The following is a 21,952-nucleotide window of genomic DNA, read 5'->3' on the forward strand; positions in this document are numbered from 1 at the left end:
AATGCTGAGCAAAAATAAGAAAAAGAGACGACAGCGAAAGAACAGCTTTATTAGAGACAAATGAGGAACAGGAGGACGATCCTAAAGACAGAGGCTCAGAGAGGATTGATGGATTGTTGTTTTAAAAAACCAGGCAGTTGTGGGTTGACAGGGATTTTCGGGGTTCTTGCAGCAGATGTCTAACTTGCTGAGACGAGATGCCTTTTTAAGGCGGATCTAAGCGAATTTAATTTGATAGAACTGCATACTAAAGCATGCTTTTCTGCATTCATGGGTTATAATGTTGTGGAAAATATATGTTTAGCTAGAAAAACATGCAAAGACTAATCAACTGCTGGAACTTAATGACTTGACAATCTGTTGAGTCTTAACGGAAACAAGGACACTATAGTACTGTCTTTTATGTATTTCCTTAACTTCCATCTCATAGATCTTGGATCTTGTATAAATCATTGATTCTGTTACCCTGCCCCTTTATAACAGCTGTGTTTAAACAGCTAAAGATTTAAACAATGCTTTCATTTTTCATGCTCACTGAATGGTCTATTTTTTCATAGGGATTCAATCAATCATTACATCTCATCTCCATACACTCATAATCTGATGCTCAGAATAGGAAAGAGAACCGGGAATCTTCATTTTAAGGTGGTTTAAGAAGAGTCAGAGTGGATAAAGCCTTGATGAAGCAGCTCTGCTTTCTCAAACAGACTCTCACACACAAACTGGATTTACTCCGTTTAGCTTAGCTTATTAGATCCAGACTCTGCCATAAGTCAGCTTGCATTAAAGCTCTACTAAATTATTCATGTGCCAAAATCACAATCTGGACCACGATAGCTTATTATGCTGCTGTCAGCTGTCTGTTAATTGAATACACTTTCTTTTCTCTGCCTTGATGTGATCATGCTTTTAATATATGGCACAGAAGAGTAAAGAGTACTGTCAGACAGTGGAGCCCAGTCAATAGTGTTTATATTTAAGCTGAAAACCATTAAAGTCGTAGGGAAATCATATTTAAATGTCAAATCATTCTGGCTTAAACATGTATATAAATGTATTCTTTATCAGACTACTTAAAAAAAGAATCCTGTCTTAAAATCTGTGGGGGGTTTTTTTTCGTTATCTTACGCAGGCCAGTTAGTTATACATCAGCTTGTACACCTAGATTCGGCCAATCATATATCAACGGTCATCTGTCAATTAAAGTTCTTTGGTCATAGTATCTTGATTCATATGTTGCAGCTAATATATGCAACAGTTGAAACAAGAAATAAGAATAATTTCCTTTCCCACTGAGTTCTGTCCCAGTGTTCACGGAGATGGACGTCTGTGTCTTCAGCAGGCGTAGAGCTAACAGAACTGGCAGCGTTGCGAGGCAAGGGCTCAAACATGTACGGCTGTAAGCCTTCTACACCAAACCAAGCTTCTGGCGCCCTGGCATCCTCTTCCACAACAACTTCGCCCCCACTTTCTTCCTCTAAATAAAAAATGTATGACGGAGGAGACTCATCCATGACCTCCGACACAAAACTCTCCTCCTCTTGCATGTTTCCTCTGTCCATAGCGTTCCTTGACAGTGTCGTTTCTAAGTCACCAATTTAGTGCTACTTGGTCCCAATGGAATTTCCCATTATGAACCTGCTAGCACTAAGTTGCTAACTGGTTAGCAAGACGCTTCCCGAGAAACCGACCACAATCAAACTTGCTTGTGAACCCTCCCGCCACAACAATCCCACCCTCTTGATAAACGACCAATCACATTCACTTTTTTCACTCGTGTAAAGTCGTGCACCACTCGGGAGAATTCGGAAATGCAACAGTTGGAACAGCCTTTTCCCTACGACTTTAATAATACAGAGTATTATTACAGTTATATGTTGGTTCCATGAATCCATGTTTATGGTCTTTTCAGCAATCGCATCCATCCTTAATGAGGTCTGATTTGTTTGCATAGTCTTTCCAATGATGCATTTTGTTGTACAGTGAATGGCTAGCTGAACAGTTAACATAAAGCTTAGATTAAAAATATTTCTTGTAGGTACATAGCATGTATTACGTGTATTTGTAGTTTTTTTTGTAAGTGACATGTTTTTAATACAAATTACACTGTGCTGTCATTGTAATGCTTGGTATTTTTGACCTTGAAACTTAGCTTTTGCTCAGTCTGTTAGTAAATACAGCCCTTCTGTGTATATTTACTAAAACAACAACATGTAACTGAGTTTATTTCACTGCACATGCTTACGATTAGTCAACAAGCAGAACATTAGAGGCGAGCGAATGTTGAACTACCAGTGTAGTTGTGAAAAAAAATGAAAAGTTCAAGATCAAGTCTAAAAAGGTGCAAGAAGATGTTTGCATCTAAGAAGAATTAAACTAGAGTTGTGTTGGGAAAACAGTTACTAAAGCTGCAGCTAAAACTCAGGAAACATTCGATGTAGCTGCAAAGTTGATAGACACGCAAGCACATGTCTTTGCTAATAGGGCTGCTGCTGTTAGCATTGCTTTTAAGCCCTATCCTCCGATCTATCGGTTGTTTGTGAGACATTAAAGCTCAGTTGGGACCTATTTAGTTGAAGGATTAATGACCACCATCTGACTTTCTAATAGTTCAGTGGCACTGCCAGTAGATGGCGCCACATCGGTTAATGCCAGCTAATTTGCACCCGATGCTGAGATTATATTTAGGCTCAAAAAGGATGATCAAAACAGTATATAGCCTTTTTTTTTTAATCATCGATAACTATATTTAGTTTTTTTGGTAGAGGCATAAATCATGAAAATTTACCTTTAAGGGGAAAATTCATAAGAATTTGGTCATAAAGTTAACCCTTTGTGGCCTGGTGAAGCTTAAAAAATGTCTATGATATTTTATTAATACATATATATTGGACAGATGAATGAAATTCCAAATCTAAATAAAACTTTAAAATGTATTAAGCAGTAATAAATATCCTAATTGTAAAATAGCATGGAGTAAACAGTTGTTCCTATTGCAGCTAAAGTACCTATTTTATTATGACAGTTAATGTTGCTATTATTAGTTTTATATATGCATTTAAGCAGAAATAGAAAATACACTGCAACTAGATACCTTTGCATTTTTCTAAAGAATTTCTTCAGTATATTATACCTTTTTTAGCATTTTAAATATGTAATCACTCTGGGAATCTAATGATATTAGCTGTTAGTAGTATATTAGTCGGGCTGTCTGCTCTGGTAGCTCTGCAATCATTCGCTGTTAAGACTAACATGCTTAGATTGTCAGTAATAGTTAATAAAAGCAACTGTTCTTTTTTCTGCATTATAGTTAGTTTCTGCAGGTTTTGCACATTTATATTTCACTGCTTTTTACTTTTTAAGCAAGGGGAATCTGTAGTTTTAATCTGGCCAGCTGCCTGGCACCATGCAGCAACAAAAGGGAGAGGGACCGCACTGAGTTACCTCATACTCCATATGGCAGGAGAAAGCTCAAGACTCTCCAACGTTTTCAGCAGCTCATTAAAAGGAGTTTAAACTGTTTGACAGTTGCAAACCCCTTAAAACTTAACCTATTTTTTTTAAATCTCTGTTTATCGAATTAATTTAGACCAAATCCATTGCTCAATAGTTCTTTCTATAAATATTTGTATTTAAATGTCCCCAGTTAGGGTAGAGGGAGATCCAAAGTCAGATTTTGGGCACAAACTTAAGCTGAGAAAAAACTTCCGCTGGAGGTTTTCCAAATGTTTTCCCACAGCACATTTTAATAAAGCATAAAACATGCCTCACAGACTGTTTAAGGGCACTGGTACTGCTAAATAATTTTATGACTGACTAAATTTGTTCATATGTCCCTGTTCATTTATCTGTATTGGGATCAGTGATAATTCAGCTGAAATCTAATCAGCTAAAGTAGAAATCCCCTTTACTTTGTTGGTATTTTTCTGAATCTAGTTGTAAATACTGTAGTTCTTCCGTCTGTGAGAAACTCCACATTGATCTGTTGGCGCTTTTGGCTTTAGAAGCGATCCATCTGGCTTTGTCGCTAATTCTCATCTTGTAATCTTTGTTCAAAACAGTCTGCTGTAATAATATTAATGCTTCCTCAGGCTGAAAGTAGCGGCATGTTTAGGTCATGAATAGCGGCTCCACAGTTTAGTTTGACTTTTATCTTCTGTGAAACGTCAGGGTTGGCAGCACATACATACAGAACTCTTTGTTTGCTCTCTCTGGGAAAAGAAGTCAGGAATTTCCTTCGTTATTTGGCCTCGCTTACGTTTCTAATAATTAAATACATCAAGCAAAAGTACCAACTTGTGCTCTTTTTTAACTTAGCGAGTAAATAAACAAACCAGAGTTTCATGTGTCGGTCGATGCAGCCTAAGTTAATCATGTGTATCAATGTAAACTTGTAGTTTTTCCTCCATGTGGAATGAAGTGAAGCAGAGGAAGACAAACGCTGTGACAAGCTCCTATTTTATCACTTTTGACTTGTCTAATTGGAAGCAACCAAAAAGATTTAACAACCATAACAAATAAACAATAAATGTTGTGAAATTATATTGTTCTCCTGTGGCACATATGAAACTGTTTAGAGGCTCAATACTGTGGCGCTACAGAGAAAAAAAATAATGTTTTCCCTCATCAATTAGAGCACAACAGGAGAACTGTTGACTTAAGGGCTGTTAACACAAGAGGAAATAACAGCAATAAAGATGCTGTGACGATCAAATGTCTAAAAGGTCAGCATTGTAAATGACAACAAGCTGCCTCACCTTATTAAATATATATAAAATTAGATTAAATAACTAAGGTTTCAATTATTTTCACATAGTACTGATAAGTACATAATGGGTTCTCCAGCTACATCTATGCTCCAATCTGTTTTATGACCAGATGTGTTTAGCAACTACTTACATTTGCTGGCATAATGTACTTTTTAGGAGTAGCTTAATTTTGTTTTACTTCAGAAAAAAATAAAGAAATATCAGTACTTGAGGAAAATGTCTGGCTACTCTAACCATCATGAGTAACTTAATTTCAACAAACATCTAAACACAAACTCACCAGAGACACCAACAGTTTAAGGAAACAGTGTACTCTCTCTCTCTCTCTCTCTCTCTCTCTCTCTCTCTCTCTCTCTCATATATATATATATATATATATATATATATATATATATATATATATATATATATATATATATATATTCCGGTACTACTTATACTGTTTCTGTAAGCATCTTGCCTTATTCTAACCTAAAATAGTAGATTTTGATTTATTTTATTTGTTTGTTTAAAGCTACAGTGTGTAATAATTACAGGGATATACAGTCAGAAATGTAATATATTATACATAACTATGTTATTTATCATCATCTATGAGCTCAGCCTCTTAACCTTAATATTTGCGTTGCCTTAGAATTCGTTATTTATAATTACATTGGAGCGGGTCTCGCAGCCATGGAGGCAGACATCTTTGCGCTACGGCAGCGCAGAGCCAACAAACTAGCGATTGCGAGATCTCCCATTTTGCTCGAAAGTAACTACGGCAAGTTGAGAGAGATGAACTGAGACGGTACTGAACAATAGATGGCAGTATTAAAATTATCTATGTAAACAAACCTCATCACTTGAGAAGGTAGGTGATGCGGACGTCGTGGAAGACATTTTGTCCCGTAACGCTCGCCGCACTGTTGGGGGGGAGAAGCGGTGGGGGGGAGATGTTCATGTTGCTGCGGTCTGCAGTCTGGACGTTAGATGTCGCTGAAAATTACACACTGTAGCTTTAAATAAAATATTGTAAAAAGTGTCCCTTCCACTTGAAAAAAAAATGGTTTCAATGTGATTAACTGATTATTGAAGTAATCATCAACTAACTTAGTAATTAATTAACCATTAACTAGAGCGGAGTTCTTCAACAGGGGGTCCGGGACTCCTAGGGGGTCCACGAAGTTATCGCATGGGGGTCACGAAAGTTTCTGTTGATTGGACTGGTTTTTTTTATATTCCCCCCCTGCAATTTTTTTTACACTAATTGAAATGTCTTTAAATCCACATTAACATGAATTCAACACAGTATGATTAACAGATAAATGGAGGCAGGAGATGTCTTTCAGTCATCAATCCACACACAGGAGCTCTTTCAAGCTGGGCACCGTTTCATTCACAACACCTGTCCCATCAACCAGGAATCACAATCAGAAATACTTTCATAATCCCAGGACTCCATCTGTAATAGAGTGACTATTGGACCAGTTTGATATAACACAATTTCATACAATATATAAAATTAGGGAGTTCCCGCTTCATCTTGCCATCAATTTGGGGGTCCTTGGTCTGGAAAACTTTAAAGACCCCTGAACTAGAGTCTACCAACCCTAATTCTTGACGTTAACTGAAAGAGCAACCAGCACTGCATTAATTATGCTGAAATTGTAGAAAATATATAAACACTAATAATGACACACAGCTGCTGTGGCACTCACAAGACAAAAAATATCTGCAGGGGCATTATCTATGAAATTCTGCAGTCGAGATGCTCCAGTGAAATGTTTGGCCTATATACCCATTTATTAATTAATGCAGGGAACACCCAATCCATGTCAGGCCAGTATAGATGAACTTAAACAACAATAAAAACTCAAAACTTGTAGAGCTGCAAATGTATTTTGATGATTTACCTCTGGAAGTGAGCTCCCATTCTTTGTGGTTGGACGTCCTTTTGCTGTCATCGAAATCTCCAGCTCACTCCGCAAATTCCAGACTGTGGTTGAATCTGATAAAGTTTAATCTTACTTCCAATCATAAGAAACACGTTGCTTGAATCAAAATCTAACCTCAATCCTAAATCTGCTAGGGGTTGGGGTTTCACTGTGTATATGTAAAACAGATCATTATGTGTAATTTATTGTAAGTTTAAACTTCGAGAAAAAAAAGGGTTAATTAGGACTTGTAGCAACAACAGACTGCATCCTGGATCACTTGCTGGTATCAGTCCAGTAATGACGTCAGCTTCAGTCGGATACTGGTGTTGCATCGATTAAAACTTTATCCTGGCAAGCTGTTTGGCTTAAAAGTTTTATAAAGTTGAATATAATTTACTTCCATTTACACTTAAATTCATTGTAAAAAACAGTTTTTATCAGCAGATAGTTAGGATGAAAGATTATTGGCAAACTGTGTGCTACATTACGGATGTGTTTACTGTTTTTTGGGAGGGAAGAAGTCAGCCAACATGATATAAAAGGGAAATATCTCTCTTTTTATGTCATCTTCACCATAAGAAACAAAGTGAATTGAATTTCTTCCTCCACTTGCTTTGACAGAGAGCCAGACGAGCTGAAGCTGTGACTGCTGCTCTCCAGCACATGCATGCACACAGAGACATAGACGCGTTGTGAGGCGAAGCTGAGTTTTCACTTCTAATGGCTCTCATATGTGGAGGGGCCACTGGAGGGATTGCTGTGTTATCTCACATCATCATCGGCGGGTTTTCCTGGGAGCATGTGGTCCCAGTTAACACCAGAACGCGAAGCCAGAGTAAAAGTCTCTGAGAATTACAGAAGAAATGCCTGTCTTCAGCTCCTTGTTGATAATAGCTGTGCCCATGCATGATGATGCACTACGGGCTGCCAGGGCTGAACATCAGCCTCAGCTCCAAGGCTCAGGTGGATTAAGAGCTTAGAGACACACTCCTCTGGAGATTTGCAAACAGACTTCCCTGATTCCCCCTTGCAAGGCATGGCTTAATCACTGAAATATTCTCCTCTCTCCTGCAGTCCCATTAAAATTTATTGCAAGACGAAATGCATTAGCCTAATGTGCTGATTTGGGCAAATGTACCTATTGGTTTGGCGCACCATAAATACAAACACATGGTATGTTTCACTTGACTTGAAATAGGGTTCCCGTTACCAAACAAATGTTTGCTTTTAAAATCAAATAAACTTGACTTTTTTTTCTAAAAAAAACTAATTATTTGAAAATAATATGTTTATGAAAGGCAGAGCTGAACAGACATTTTTGTGCCACTTTACCAGATGTTTTCAAGTTATTTAGCTTCAAGATGTCAACACAGATAAATGACTGGAAAGTTTCAACAATAACTGAGCAATTTGATAGGCAAAGTGCTCAGTTAAGTTAAAAGTAGTGTTGAAAAAACAACTACCAAAATAAAAGCCTTAGATAAATGACAATAGATGATTATGATGTCTGGGTGAATCCAATATGCCCCTTTTATGCTGGTGTTCTCTTACAGAGGTTTTAAAGACCTTTTTCTACTTTTAGCATCCTGCTTGTTCGCTAAACCTCGGCTCTGTCCACCATTTATTGTACTGGTTCTATTGGTATTAACCCTTTTGTTGTTTTGAAGTGCTCCTCTGGCTTGGTTAAAGTGAACTTTCCTTTTTTTTGGGTCAACAATTATGTGCACTCATCTGCCTTACTTGAACCACACTGTTCTCCTAAGATACCAGATAGAAGGACCTGTGCCGCCTGGTGCAGGTCTATAATTTTGTTTCGGGTGTCCTTTGACAGCTCTCTAGTTTTGGCCATGGTGGAGTTTAGAGTGTGACTGTTTGAGGTTGTGGACAGGTGTCTTTTATACTGATAACGGGTTCAAACAGGTGCCATTAATGAAGGTAACGAGTGGAGGACAGAGGAGCGTCTTACAGAAGAAGTTACAGGTCTGTGAGAGCCAGAAATCTTGCTTGTTTGTAACTGACCAAATACTTATTTTCCACCATATTTTGCAAATAAATTCTTTAAAAATCAGACAATGTGATTTTCTGGATTTTTTTTTTCTCATTTTGTCTCTCATAGTTGAGGTATATCTATGATGAAAATTACCGGCCTCTCTCATCTTTTTGAGTGGGAGAACTTGCACTATTGGTGGCTGACTAAATACTTTTTTGCCCCACTGTATATGAGTTATTAAAACTTCTACATTATCAAAGTGATTTTTTTAGCTCTTGAAATTTGTGACTTGTACAATCAGGCACATGTAGTGAACAGACAATTTTAAACTAAATTGCACAAAAATGCCTTATGTATTAAAAATAATACAAAAAAGTTATCTAATTATTTTTTTTTGTTTGACAGAATGTTCAATGACAATTTGAATTTTCAGACAATTATTTTCTGCTTTTAGGCTTTAAAAGGCTAAATGTGCATTCAAGCAGAATATGAAGGTGATGACAGGATCCAAGGATTTACATGTTATCCCATAGAAAGGTGCGTTCAGGAATAAATTAACGCCTGGCAATGTGATGGACTTTGAGTGATACGAATGGGGCAATTGGGCAAATTGGAGCTAAATTTAGCTGAGATTGGTGGTGAAAATTACCAGTCATCCAGGTCATAGTCATTCCAGAAAAGTTAGAAAAAGGTTCAAAAACAATCCACTGAACTTTGTTTCCAAGATTGAAGACGTTTTGCTTCCCATCCAAGAAGCTTTTTCAATTCAGAATGTCAGAAATAGAGTTGAGTTTGAGGCTTTATAGAGTGAACCAAAAACAAAGCCTTGTTTTGCCTTAGAAAACATGCAAATCGAACCGGACAAACGGGTCCATCCCTTGAGAATGGGCAGTCGTTGGGTTCTTTGTTAACGGCTGGTTATAAAGTTATAAAGCAGCGTGTTGCAGTGAGTTTGTTGCAGATATTTTTGATTTATGCCCAATTTAGAAGCGTGGTCTGCGCTATGTTATTCCACGCCACAACGCAAGAGGGACAATCAGGAACTAGCTCTGGGTCTAGAGACAGCCGAGGCGGTGAGGAAGTGGGGGCAAGTTTGTGGGACAACGGAGGAACATGAGAGAGCGGGAACAGCAGGATGCAGTGAAACATATTCGAAACTTATTCGAAAAATATGTTTCCATCGTCTGTTTTAGTGCCTTTACGCTTTTTTGAAAAAGTGAAAAACCACCTCAAGTAACCATATAAGCTTTTTTGCAAAATGAAGTTCATTACAATTTCCTGTCTCAAGCTCTCTTAATGCAACACTTCAAAATGCTCAACAAAAGGATGATGGAAACACATCTAATTTATTTTACAGTTCAGGTCAAAGTCAGCATGGCTTCTCGCCTTGCCCTAAAACATCTTCTGTGGTCAAAATGTATCATTAGTGAGGCCGTGCCTGCGTGGAGCTCATTTCTGAAAACTAATGGCATGTTAGAAAGGCGTCTGAAGATGTCAGGAAATAAACATAAAAATAACGATTATGTGCAAACTATTTCTGTTTAGAGATGTTGAACTCTAACAGAGACGAAGAGTTACTGAAGTAGAAATAATCTCAACAGGAAGGATGTAAAACATTTGGTTTTCTCAGCTGGGTTTTAGAACAAAACAGGAACTGAATAAAGTATGCAGAGCCGGTCTAAGGTATTACCAATCATGTTTTTTAGCTAATCGATGTTTTCACATAGAATTCGTCACATTTTACATTTAATGTTAAAGTTGATAACGAGATTACTTAGTAATAGCCTTCCCTTTATTCTGGGTGAAAACAGAAACCTAGCCTCTAGTGTCTAAATACCCAGGTTCTACTTCTTCAGCTCAGATTGGGCCCAAAGAGAGACCCTGGTCCATGTAGAACCTCAGGATAGCTCTGCTAAAGTGAACTGGCTTGTAGAGGATAACAAGTTTGTTCAATTGTTCAACGACCACACAAAGTTCTTCCATTTTCTTCTTTTTACAGACAACATAGTTTCACTGATAAGAACTAGTGTTGCACCGATACCAGTATCCGGTGGGGCCCTGATCCAGCACTAAAATGGTTGTATATGTATTGGCGAGTACCAACAAATAGGGCACCGATACCATTTTGAGAGCCAAAAATTTATTCTATTGTCACCCATTCCAGGTAGGCAATAAAACATTGTACTGTATTCACTTTGTATTAGTCTTTTTCCTGCTTCACAAAGGTAGGCAGCAGCTTGACAAAGCCATGATGGCAATTATTTTACATTCAAGTAGTATGCAGTTCTTCATGTATATACACACACATCAGTTTCAGACAGATACTATCGGTATGGTATTGGCCATTACTTCACAGCCAGGTATCGGGGCTAACACTTATATATGCACCAAACATTTGTCCTTTAAAGATTTACAAATCAACTTTGACATGCTTGCAAAGACACTGAAAGAGCAGCACGATGATTGGAGGAATCTAAAAAGAAATTAGCTGCTTATCCATGATAAAGGATCGTGTTTTGGCTTGATTGAAACATTTTCTAAGGATTGGCTGCAAGCTCCCACCTCCTTAACCTCTTCTGTTGTGCTTACAAGAAAAAGGAGGGAAAACAGTCATTGAGTAAAACTATAGAGGGGTCCTCAATCACTCATAAAGATATGACCAAAAGGTTCAAGATGCATATCGGTTAAGTTGTTGACTGAACGCTCAATAACAAAGCCATATCTGTTCACTAGGCTCCTAATTCACTTGTGCATAAAGCAGAACAACAGAAACATCATATAACATTTATGGTCATATAACATTAGCCAGTGTTTATTCTAAACTCTGGGCCTATAATAGTATTTTTTTTATGTATCTTTATTTCAATTTGTATCTTCAGCTCTGGGGTTTGCATATTGGGCATAGGGGCAGCTAAGTCTCAGAAAAATTAAATCTCACTAATTTAACACCAGAACATGTGTAACATTGCCTTTATGTTGAGTTTTAGTATAGAGTAGGAAGAATAGATGGACATCAATGGTTTGAGGGGGTGTCAGAAGGAGGGGTTGTTCATCCATCCTTGAAAGAACCGCCACTTTTTTTCTGATACAACTTTAACCAACTCTGAGGATAATACAGATACCCTTTTTTATTTGCTTAATTAGCTTAAGAAATGTTTAACTTTCAGACTTTATTATTTTAGACATGTTGGTTCAGTTTGCCTCTGGTGGCTTTTACAGTAACCTGATCAGAACGATTCAGAAATGTCACCTCTTTGGTCCTGCAGAAACTGCTCTTGTGTAAAGGCCAGTGGGAAATGGTGATACAGACGCCGTCCCTGTTTGACTTCAATGCTTTATGGAGGGATTCTGGCAACAGTCAAACACTCTGCTTTGCCGGGGATAAGCAGACTGAGCGTTCTTTCTCACAGGCAAAGTGAAATGGGATGAGTCCCTTGAGAAGTCCATTAAAGACTGCAGGGATAAACCTTTAAAAAGAGAGAGGAGGAATAAACATAGAGAAAGATGTTAAACATGCAGGCAGAGAACCTGACTTTAGTAGTTGGTAAATGGTAACAAGTCCAGGGGTGAGGAAGAGGCTACACCTGAATGCGTCGCTCTTCCTGTGGTCTCAGACATTCCTCTGGGCCACAGTAATGACTCCTGATGGCACTAATGAGTCTTCGCAGAGGAGCCCCACACCACATGAGTCTGCCCTGCTCCCCTGCCCCTCTCCTCTGTGAGGGGCAGCAGAGGGGGAAGAGAAAGGTAAACAACAAAAACTGGAATAAAAGATGGAGCTGGTTTTGGCTGAGTGGAATAGAGACCGTAAAGAGCAAAAGGTGATTTTAGAAACAAAAGTGAGATGGAAAAGTTGAAAGAGAAAAATAATCAAGCCAAAGGAATAACAGGCGAGAAACTAAGCTTCTCCTCTCACGCCGAAATGTTCTGTTTTACCTGGATCGTTATCTGAAAATGTCCTAATTCTTTTAAGTCTTTCCAGAGTTAAGTCCAAGCCAAGTCTAAATAAACATGGTCTCTAGGATTTGGCACAAAAAACAAAGATATATACTTCATATTACTAAATTGTTTTTCTTGTCTTTTGCATGTGTGCTTCTGGAGGTGAGTTATCCATGGGTGAGCTCCAAGATCCATTCCTCGTCAGCATCCACCTCATCACTGACCCCGGCCAGGCCAAGTTCCTTCAGCGTGCTGCAGACGCCGTGCTGGCGTGGGTTCACCCTGAACTGCAGCTCTTCAGAGTCTCTGAGCGGGCGTCCTCCTCCCAGCGGCCTCGGACGAAGCGGTACCAAAACGGCAGTCCGCCCTCGGGGTCTCAGCCAGCCATGGCGGTCATCATCTTCCTGCAGGAAGCGTACGGTGGTGAGGAGCGGATTCTGATGCTGCACCGCACTCTTCAGAGACCGCCATGGCGTTACCATCATACTGAAAAAGTCAGCAATGGCCGCAGCATGCTGCCTCTCACACCTTGCAGTCAGGACTTTTTTACCTTGTCACCGGGCACTCCACTCTGGGCTGTCCGGCAGGTGCACTACGGCAAGGAAATTGTCCGATTTACAGTTTACTGTCGCCATGAAAACTATGTTGACATGGTCCGGCTTTACAAGCTACTGCTACAGCGACGTGTAGCGCAGAAGAAGGAGGACTTTTGTTTCTTTGTGGTGTACTCCAACCCTGACATGGAGATCCAGCTGTCATTTAAGAAACTCCCACGGGGACAGAATCCTGTAGTTCTGGACTCCGCAGTGATGGAGGTGAGAGTACGAGACGTTGGCGTGCTGGTCCCACTGCTGCCACACCCCTGCAGTCCTATCAGTGACGTCCGCTGGCAGACGGAGGACTATGATGGAAATAAAATCCTGCTCCAGGTGAGGATTCTGTTGATAATCTTTGCTGGTGCTTCCTCAGGTTGTAATACACTACAAATGATAAAAAGCGAACAAAAACGCTTGTTATGTTGATAACTGCCCCTCTGTGATTTTGCAAGTACTGCATCTACATTCGCGTCAACTATAAACAGGTACAGCGGTTCTATGGGCTCGCACACGGCACACACAGAGAGTATATCTTGAACTTAATTGTAGGTGACATTTTAAGGTAGCTACATGGTCACCTATGGTAGATTTTAACCCATGGTGGTGATGGTTGAATTGGGGCGCTTTGCACTTGACTTTATTTCTAGCTCAAACAGGGCTTTGTATGTTGGCCGAAAAGATCAAAGTTGGTGTAATCTGACCAGTTTACCTTCTTTTATGTGTTAGCCATGTATTCTTATATGGAACTTTCGAACTGCAAACAGAAATGTACACTCACCGGCCACTTTATTAGGTACACCTGTCCAACTGCTCGTTAACACTTAATTTCTAAGCAGCCAATCACATGGCGGCAACTCAGTGCATTTAGGCATGTAGACATGGTCAAGACAATCTCCTGCAGTTCAAACCGAGCATCAGTATGGGGAAGAAAGATGATCTGAGTGACTTTGAATGTGGCATGATTGTTGGTGCCAGAAGGGCTGGTCTGAGTATTTCAGAAACTGCTGATCTACTGGGATTTTCACGGACAACCATCTCTAGGGTTTACAGAGAATGGTCCGAAAAAGAAAAAACATCCAGTGAGCGGCAGTTCTGTGGGCGGAAATGCCTTATTGATGCCAGAGGTCAGAGGAGAATGGCCAGACTGGTTCGAGCTGATAGAAGGGCAACAGTGACTCAAATAACCACCCGTTACAACCAAGGTGGGCAGAAGAGCATCTCTGAACGCACAGTACGTCGAACTTTGAGGCAGATGGGCTACAGCAGCAGAAGACCACACCGGGTGCCACTCCTTTCAGCTAAGAACAGGAAACCGAGGCTACAATTTGCACAAGCTCATTGAAATTGGACAATAGAAGATTGGAAAAACGTTGCCTGGTCTGATGAGTCTCAATTTCTGCTGCGACATTCGGATGGTAGGGTCAGAATTTGGCGTCTACAACATGAAAGCATGGATCCATCCTGCCTTGTATCAACGGTTCAGGCTGGTGGTGGTGGTGTCATGGTGTGGGGAATATTTTCTTGGCACTCTTTGGGCCCCTTGGTACCAATTGAGCATCGTTGCAACGCCACAGCCTACCTGAGTATTGTTGCTGACCATGTCCATCCCTTTATGACCACAATGTACCCAACTTCTGATGGCTACTTTCAGCAGGATAATGCGCCATGTCATAAAGCTGGAATCATCTCAGACTGGTTTCTTGAACATGACAATGAGTTCACTGTACTCAAATGGCCTCCACAGTCACCAGATCTCAATCCAATAGAGCATCTTTGGGATGTGGTGGAACGGGAGATTTGCATCATGGATGTGCAGCCGGCAAATCTGCGGCAACTGTGTGATGCCATCATGTCAATATGGACCAAACTCCCTGAGGAATGCTTCCAGCACCTTGTTGAATCTATGCCACGAAAAATTGAGGCAGTTCTGAAGGCAAAAGGGGGTCCAACCCGTCACTAGCATGGGGTACCTAATAAAGTGGCCGGTGAGTGTATATTCAATAACAGGTTTCATCCCGCTTTTCCTCCAAAAAGACCAGATTTATGGCATGCACAACTTATAGTTGAGCTATGGATCTCTGGGGAACATTGCCTGCAAGCTGAATTCTTGTAGTATTTGTGGGTTTACAAAACCACGAGAATCCATCTTGTCCGACTCCCACTTTAGCTGTTCAACTCAAAATGGGTTGGCCAATCACGGTGCAGTATTATGCAACTAAAACAAGAGTTTCGAAGCCCACTATCAAGGCACAGAACAGGGGACAGAGTATTCAAGGCAAGACAGACTGTGGGATTACTCAAAAATGTTTATTAAAAGCATAGGATCTTAAGTTACAGCAGCAAGGGTATCTAAAGCAGGAACCTCTGCTGGAGAGAAACAGGTTAGTGACCAGGATAATCTGATGGAGGATCATTATAAACATGTTAGTCATTAACCTGGTTTTATAGTTTAGTTCACGCCCGGTGCGCTGACAACAAGACGCGACATACGCTGCTCATAGAGTCCCAGACCCTCAGGGACTCATAGAGTTCCAGACGCTTGTTCTACATCCCAGAGGACGTAGAACAAGCAGGAGATCAGATCCGAGTAGACTAAGGAAGGCAGGATATTCCAGAGGGCAAAGCCAAAGCCGGTATCAAGGATGTGCTCAGGATTCAGAACCAGGAGATCAGAAATCTAAAGAGGTTCTGATGGGAAATCCAGGAAGCTGCTCCAAGTTCAGGAAACAGGAAGATCCCAGCAGGTCCAAAGACAGGTCAGGCAAACAGATCAGTGAGAAACAAGCAGGCATAGTGGCTTAGAGGCAGAACAACAAATCAGAAACACTAAGGTAACACTGAAACACTTTCACCACTGGCTAGTGAATGATCTAGGGTTATGACACTGGCTCGTGAATAATCTCACTGGCTCAGGAATAATCTGGCCCTGAAGACTGGTTAGAGGGCTGGTTAAATAGAAGCAGGAGCAAGTGGATCAGATGAAAGGTAATGATAAACCGGGCAGAGGTAGACAGGTGAATGAAATGATTAATTAAGCCAGTCATCAGCACCAGGATCATGACAATCACAGGCAAACCAAAATAAAATAACCAGCACAGGAGGATAGAGGCGTAGCTGCTGCTTTCACATCAACTTGTTGTGGTTTCTCATGGCATCTCCTGACATATTTATATGTTACCCTGACTGGTTAAGACAAAACTAGGTGTTTCTCTGCCCAATTAGAATGTCCCTCCTTTTCCCCAAAAAGATTTGATGTGAGAGATTCCAGATAACCCAGTGCTACTTATTATCAATCTGGCTTTTTGCATTAGTTACCATGGAGGCTGAATGTCTGGTTTTCCGATCCTGTTCTGGACCGTCCAGTGTAGGCTGACGTCTAGCTTTTCTATCCCCAACCTGCTGTGCTCCTTCATACTCTATGTTCTCTTGCAAACCTTTTTGGCCTTTACTGAGCAGCTGAATATATTCTGAGATTACTTGACACCAAATTAGAGGACATCTGACAGTCAATGGGGATTTATTTTAGGGTTATTATAAAGAAGTGTATCTGTTTCCTGTCTGTTTTTAATTTTAATGTTGTAACCATAAGAAATGTTAAAACTGTACGCTGAGTATCAATGCTTTGTTTGAATTACAGTGACTCTAGCTGGAAAGCTTGTGTAAGCCAATGTGCTCTCTCTGATAGACCTCACACAACAAGGTGGTTGTTTGAGGGTATCCGTTTCACAGGGAATATGTGTCCAGCCGGTGTGACATAAGTAGTTTGGAAAGTTCAAGCTGATTAAGATGCAATCCATTACCGGGATTGGTGCAACACTGAGAAACAACCAGCTAATCTGTCATGACAATGGACCATATGTATAATGCTTAAGTACCAGCTGGACTGGACAGTTTATACATGCAATAGAAGATATTTAGTTACAGGCTAACAAATAGTGACTTCTCAATGATTACAAACAGTTTTGTTTGGAATGTTCACACTTTTCCTCCTGCTTTTATCATAACTGTTGAATTTGAATATATTTTGTGTTGAAAAATAGGCACATTCTTTAAGATTTCTCATTTCTTTTTTCTGTGCTTGATTCAATCAGGTTGAACATTAGATTTACCAAACAACCTCAGAGCTCCTGTTAATTTTATCTCCCTGTTTGTTTGTTTTTTGGCTTATTAATTTAACTCTAAGCTGTTTAGCTAACAATGATCTCACATAATAAATTGTGATTCATTATGTGAGTTTCATAGACTGATGGGTTTTTCAGCTGAATTATACATTTGTCAAACCGGTAGTTTATGTTTTGAGGTGTGCTGGGCAGCAGCAGTGGGGTTATTAGCCTCACTAAGGTCAGACCTGCTTATCCTGATATAGCTAGAGCTTAAAACACTGAGGGTCTTACTAGCGTCAAATCAGTAACCTCATTACCCATCGCCCCCTGCTGCTAATCATCAGGCTTGATGCAGAGACTCTCTCATGACCCATCTGTTTGAGAAACAACACCGACTCGCTCTAGCCTCCTTTAAGTACCACTGAGGTTGAAATGACAGCTTCGTGACATCTTTACAGCCTCCTACTCTGTGTAGGAGAGCCAAGAATGCAGGCATGCAACCACTTCAGGAATCAAAGCAAAGACATTGAAAGAAGAGACAAAGTGAATAAGAGGATGAGAAGGATGGCAGACAACAGGAGAAACGGCTGAGAGGGAAAAAACACTTAAACTTGTATTACTGTTTTACATTCAAATGAGCTGTGCAAGCTTTTTAAAAGGTAAAAATGTAAAAAAAAAAAAAACAATTAGTGGGCAACACTATGATGGAGTAAAAGTCATAGGGAAACGGCTGTTCCAATATTAAATTTTCCTGAATTCCGGAGTGGTGCACGACTCTCATAATATATATGATAATCTGATTATCTATATGGAAGCAGCAAAACGTTGGAGACTGGGTCAAAGGTCAAATAGACAGCTTAGGGAAGCGGCTGTTCCAACCGTTTCATTTCCGAATTCTCCCGAGTGGTGCATGAGTGAATAAAGTCAATGTTATCAAGAGGGCGGGATTTCGAAAGCCAATTTGGTTGTGGCCAGTTTCTCGAAAGCATCTTGCTAACCAGTTAGCAACTTAGTGCTAGTAGGTTCCCAATGGAAAATTCCATTGGGACCAAGTAGGACTAAATTGGTGATGTAGAAACGACACTGTTAAGGAACACTATGGACAGCGGAAACATGCAAGATGAGGAGAGTTTTGTGTCGGAGGTCGTGGAGGATTCTCCTCCGTCATAAATTATTTATTTCGAGGAGGAAAGTGGGGACGAAGTTGTTGTGGAAGAGGACGCCAGGGCGGCAGAAGCTTGGTTTGGTGTAGAAGGCTTACAGCCGTACATGTTTGAGCCCTTGCCTCGCAACGCTGCCAGTTCTGTTAGCTCTACGCCTGCTAAAGACACAGACGTCCATCTCAGTGAACTCTGGGATGGAACTCAATGGGAAAGGAAATGATTCTTATATGAATATCACATATGAATCAAGATGCTATGACCGAAAAAAATTTGATTGACAGCTGACCGTTGATATATGATTGGCCGAATTTAGGTGTACAAGCTGACGTATAACTAACTGGACTGCATAAGATAATGGGAAAAAAAACACAGATTTAAAGACAGGATTTTTTTTAAAATAGAAATTTTCTAACTTTTCGGACAATATCGTCTGATAAAGAGTACATTTATATACATGTTTAAGCCAGAATGATTTGACATTTAAATATGACCTCCCTACGACTTTAAAGGAGAATTCCGGTTTTTAACACTTTTAGCCCATTTTCTGTAGTGTCCAGGATGAAATCGAATGATCGACACCAACATTTTGACAATTGGTCCTGTCTCTGCTTTTTGGCTCATGCAGAATCCCCCCCTGGCTGCTTCAGAATGGCTTCCATAGTGCATGTCCGATAATGTCCTTAAAACAACCTTAAACGTTCTTTTTTTAAAATATGCTACTCACCGGGTCGTCAGCGCTGTTCAATGACGTTCCAAAAAAAGTTTTTGTAAAGAAAAAACGTTCCTGTAGTGTTTTATTTAGCATTTTGTAAATCCCATTGAGTTCTGTTGGAATAGTCAATATCCCTCCGCCACCGGAAACGGAAATGGGGCCTGTTTACGCTTAGTTGTAGTCTTTTCGCAAGGCACGTGTTTCTGCTTCACTCTGTGTACTCCGACGTCGAGGTGCTAACGTCTCTGTTAAACACTTTAAAAAACTCTGAAAATGGAATACGAAAGGTGGATTCTTGAGGAGGACATATTGGACTTTGAGTTTGACGGTAGAGGATACCGTCGCCAACTAGTGGTCTGGAGTGTGCAACGCTTCAGATTCGAACCGGAAGCGGAAGTTTATAAGCGGTTGTGATGTATCGGAAAAAATAGTTCTGGGATTTACAAAATGCTAAATAAAACAAGACAGGAACGGTTTTTCTTCACGAAACTTTTTTTGGAACGTCATTGAACAGCGCTGACGACCCGGTGAGTAAGATATTTTAAAAAAAGAACGTTTAAGGTTGTTTTAAGGACATTATCGGACATGCACTCTGGAAGCCATTCTGAAGCAGCCAGGGGGGGATTCTGCATGAGCCAAAAAGCAGAGACAGGATCAATTGTCAAAATTTTGGTGTCGATCATTCGATTTCATCCTGGACACTACAGAAAATGGGCTAAAAGTGTTAAAAACCGGAATTCTCCTTTAAGGTTAAAAACAGGTTTTCTTGAAGGTTTGCTTTAAATCTGTTTGAAATTAATTTCATCAACCCTAACCAACGTTATCCCGGTTGATCAAAGAATCCTTACCGTACTTTTTTTTAAATAATACGGTAGGTTCATTTAAGCTGGTACGTCACTACTACACATAGTCCAGCACTTTACAAAACAATCCCTTTTAGTCAATAAGCACAATCAACTGTCAGCTGTCAAAAAAACGAGCCACTAGTGCCATAAAAACAACAACAAAAAAATTTAAATTGTATAACTTTTGGGACAATATTGTCTGATAGAGTACAGTTATATACATGTTTAAGCCAGAATGATTTGACATTTAAATATGATTTCCCTACAACTTTTCTTATAAAGATGCAAAGCTTGTTTTTTTTTTTTTTTTTTTTTTATTGTTGGTTAAATAACAGCTATTTATTTCTGGTTTCACTTTTTTTTTCTATCCAGGAACAAATGCTTTTTTATTGAATTTGATGTTCAATTAGTTGGTTTGTTATTTTTTTTATTTTGAAAATAATAGTTAATGTTCATAGGTTCTTAGTCCTGGCTACAATACAAACATAATGGAGAGAAATCAGCATTCTGTGCACTTTTTGGGGGCAGAAGGAGGTTTTCTATGGGGGTTTTAGGAAAAACCCTGGAAACCTTTCTGTCAGGATCAAGAAACTTTCTGAACACTTGTTTGTTGACTGATTTTTACATCTTACAGTAGTTTTCTACCGCTCTGATTCTAGAAGACTTTCTGACATATTTTATCATCATCCTTTTGAGTGTAAGCTTCCCAGAATACAACAAACAATAAACAATTTTTACAAGTTTTTATGTCTCAGCAAACTGGATTAACTCCTCTTCATCAACGAGCGATGAAACTAAATTGCTCAACAAATCGAAGTCCTGAGGTTCAAGTATTGCTCTCCAGTCCCACTTCTTCTAAGTTCTCTCACTTTTGGCTCCATAAAGACCAAACGTGCAGCAGTCAAGTGATGATGTTAAGGGTTTAAAATGACAGTTGAAAAACAATGGCTGACCTGAGTTCATCCATTGATTTATACAGACTCTCAAGGGAAAGCTATGCAAGAGAATAAACTCACAACCATAAATTAACTCATCAGGAGAGTCAGCTTTGTCTGCAGATTTAGCCACATTTTTTGGCTTTGCTGCAGGATATTTTTCACTACTTCTTCCCTGTCAGGTATAAACATGTATTTAACTTTTCTGTTCACGTTCTTGGCAGATCTTTTGTAATCGGTGCCAAGTCTCGCTCCCTGTCGGTTTGCGCCTGGTTTAAAACTGTGTTTATTGAGAAACACCTTAAATGGTTTTTAATTAACAGTGACTTAGAATTATTTGTACATTCTCACATGATTTACAAACCTGCACTAATATTTGGTTGAGTTTCCCCTTACTAGATTACATCTTCCTAACATTCTTTTTGTATTGAAAAGTTCTAGCTGTTTGAGCAATCTTTATATCAGATGGTATATGGGGTGAATTTTGTTCCATTATTTTGCAAACTAAGAATATGTTTTGTATTAAAAAAAAAAAATGCAATCCTGAAGTGAAACTTTGAAAAACATTTTAATAAAAAAAAAGGTTTTGAGAGCATTTTCGCTTTTTTTTTTCTTAGATATTTTTCTTTTTTCTTTTTACAGATTTGATATTTTCAATGCTTTTTATTCTGTTATTTAGATTGAGGGCTTTCATCTGAAGTAATGAGCAATGACATTTCTCTTGGTCTACATCGACATTAGTGACAGCATTTATGTGGATCAATGTGAGCATAAAGAACAAGCGTTTGTATGGGGCTTGAAGTGAAGAGAATGTGATCCGTGAAACACAATTTGAAGAAAATGCAACTTGTAACAATTGATCTGAAAAAAAGAAATTTGGGGGAAAAAAAGTTATTTTTTTTAAATAAAATTTGAAAATAAAAAAATCTGTAAAAATATATATTTTTTTATTCTTTGAAGAACTAAGAAAAATATAATATT

General features: G+C 39.3%; 1 protein-coding gene across 1 annotated transcript in view; it reads left to right on the forward strand.

Annotated features, from left to right (window-relative positions):
* LOC119778499 (protein FAM124A) overlaps positions 1 to 21,952 on the forward strand; it is a 43,066-nt gene that overhangs the window by 14,754 nt on the left and 6,360 nt on the right. The window contains exon 3 of the mRNA XM_038277755.1: positions 12,780 to 13,546. Coding sequence (XP_038133683.1) covers positions 12,780 to 13,546 — 767 coding nt within the window. The remainder of the gene's footprint in view (positions 1 to 12,779; positions 13,547 to 21,952) is intronic.

This window comes from Cyprinodon tularosa, unplaced genomic scaffold (assembly GCF_016077235.1).
Source record: "Cyprinodon tularosa strain WSP-4 unplaced genomic scaffold, ASM1607723v1 ctg134, whole genome shotgun sequence".
Taxonomy (NCBI): Eukaryota; Metazoa; Chordata; class Actinopteri; order Cyprinodontiformes; family Cyprinodontidae; genus Cyprinodon; species Cyprinodon tularosa.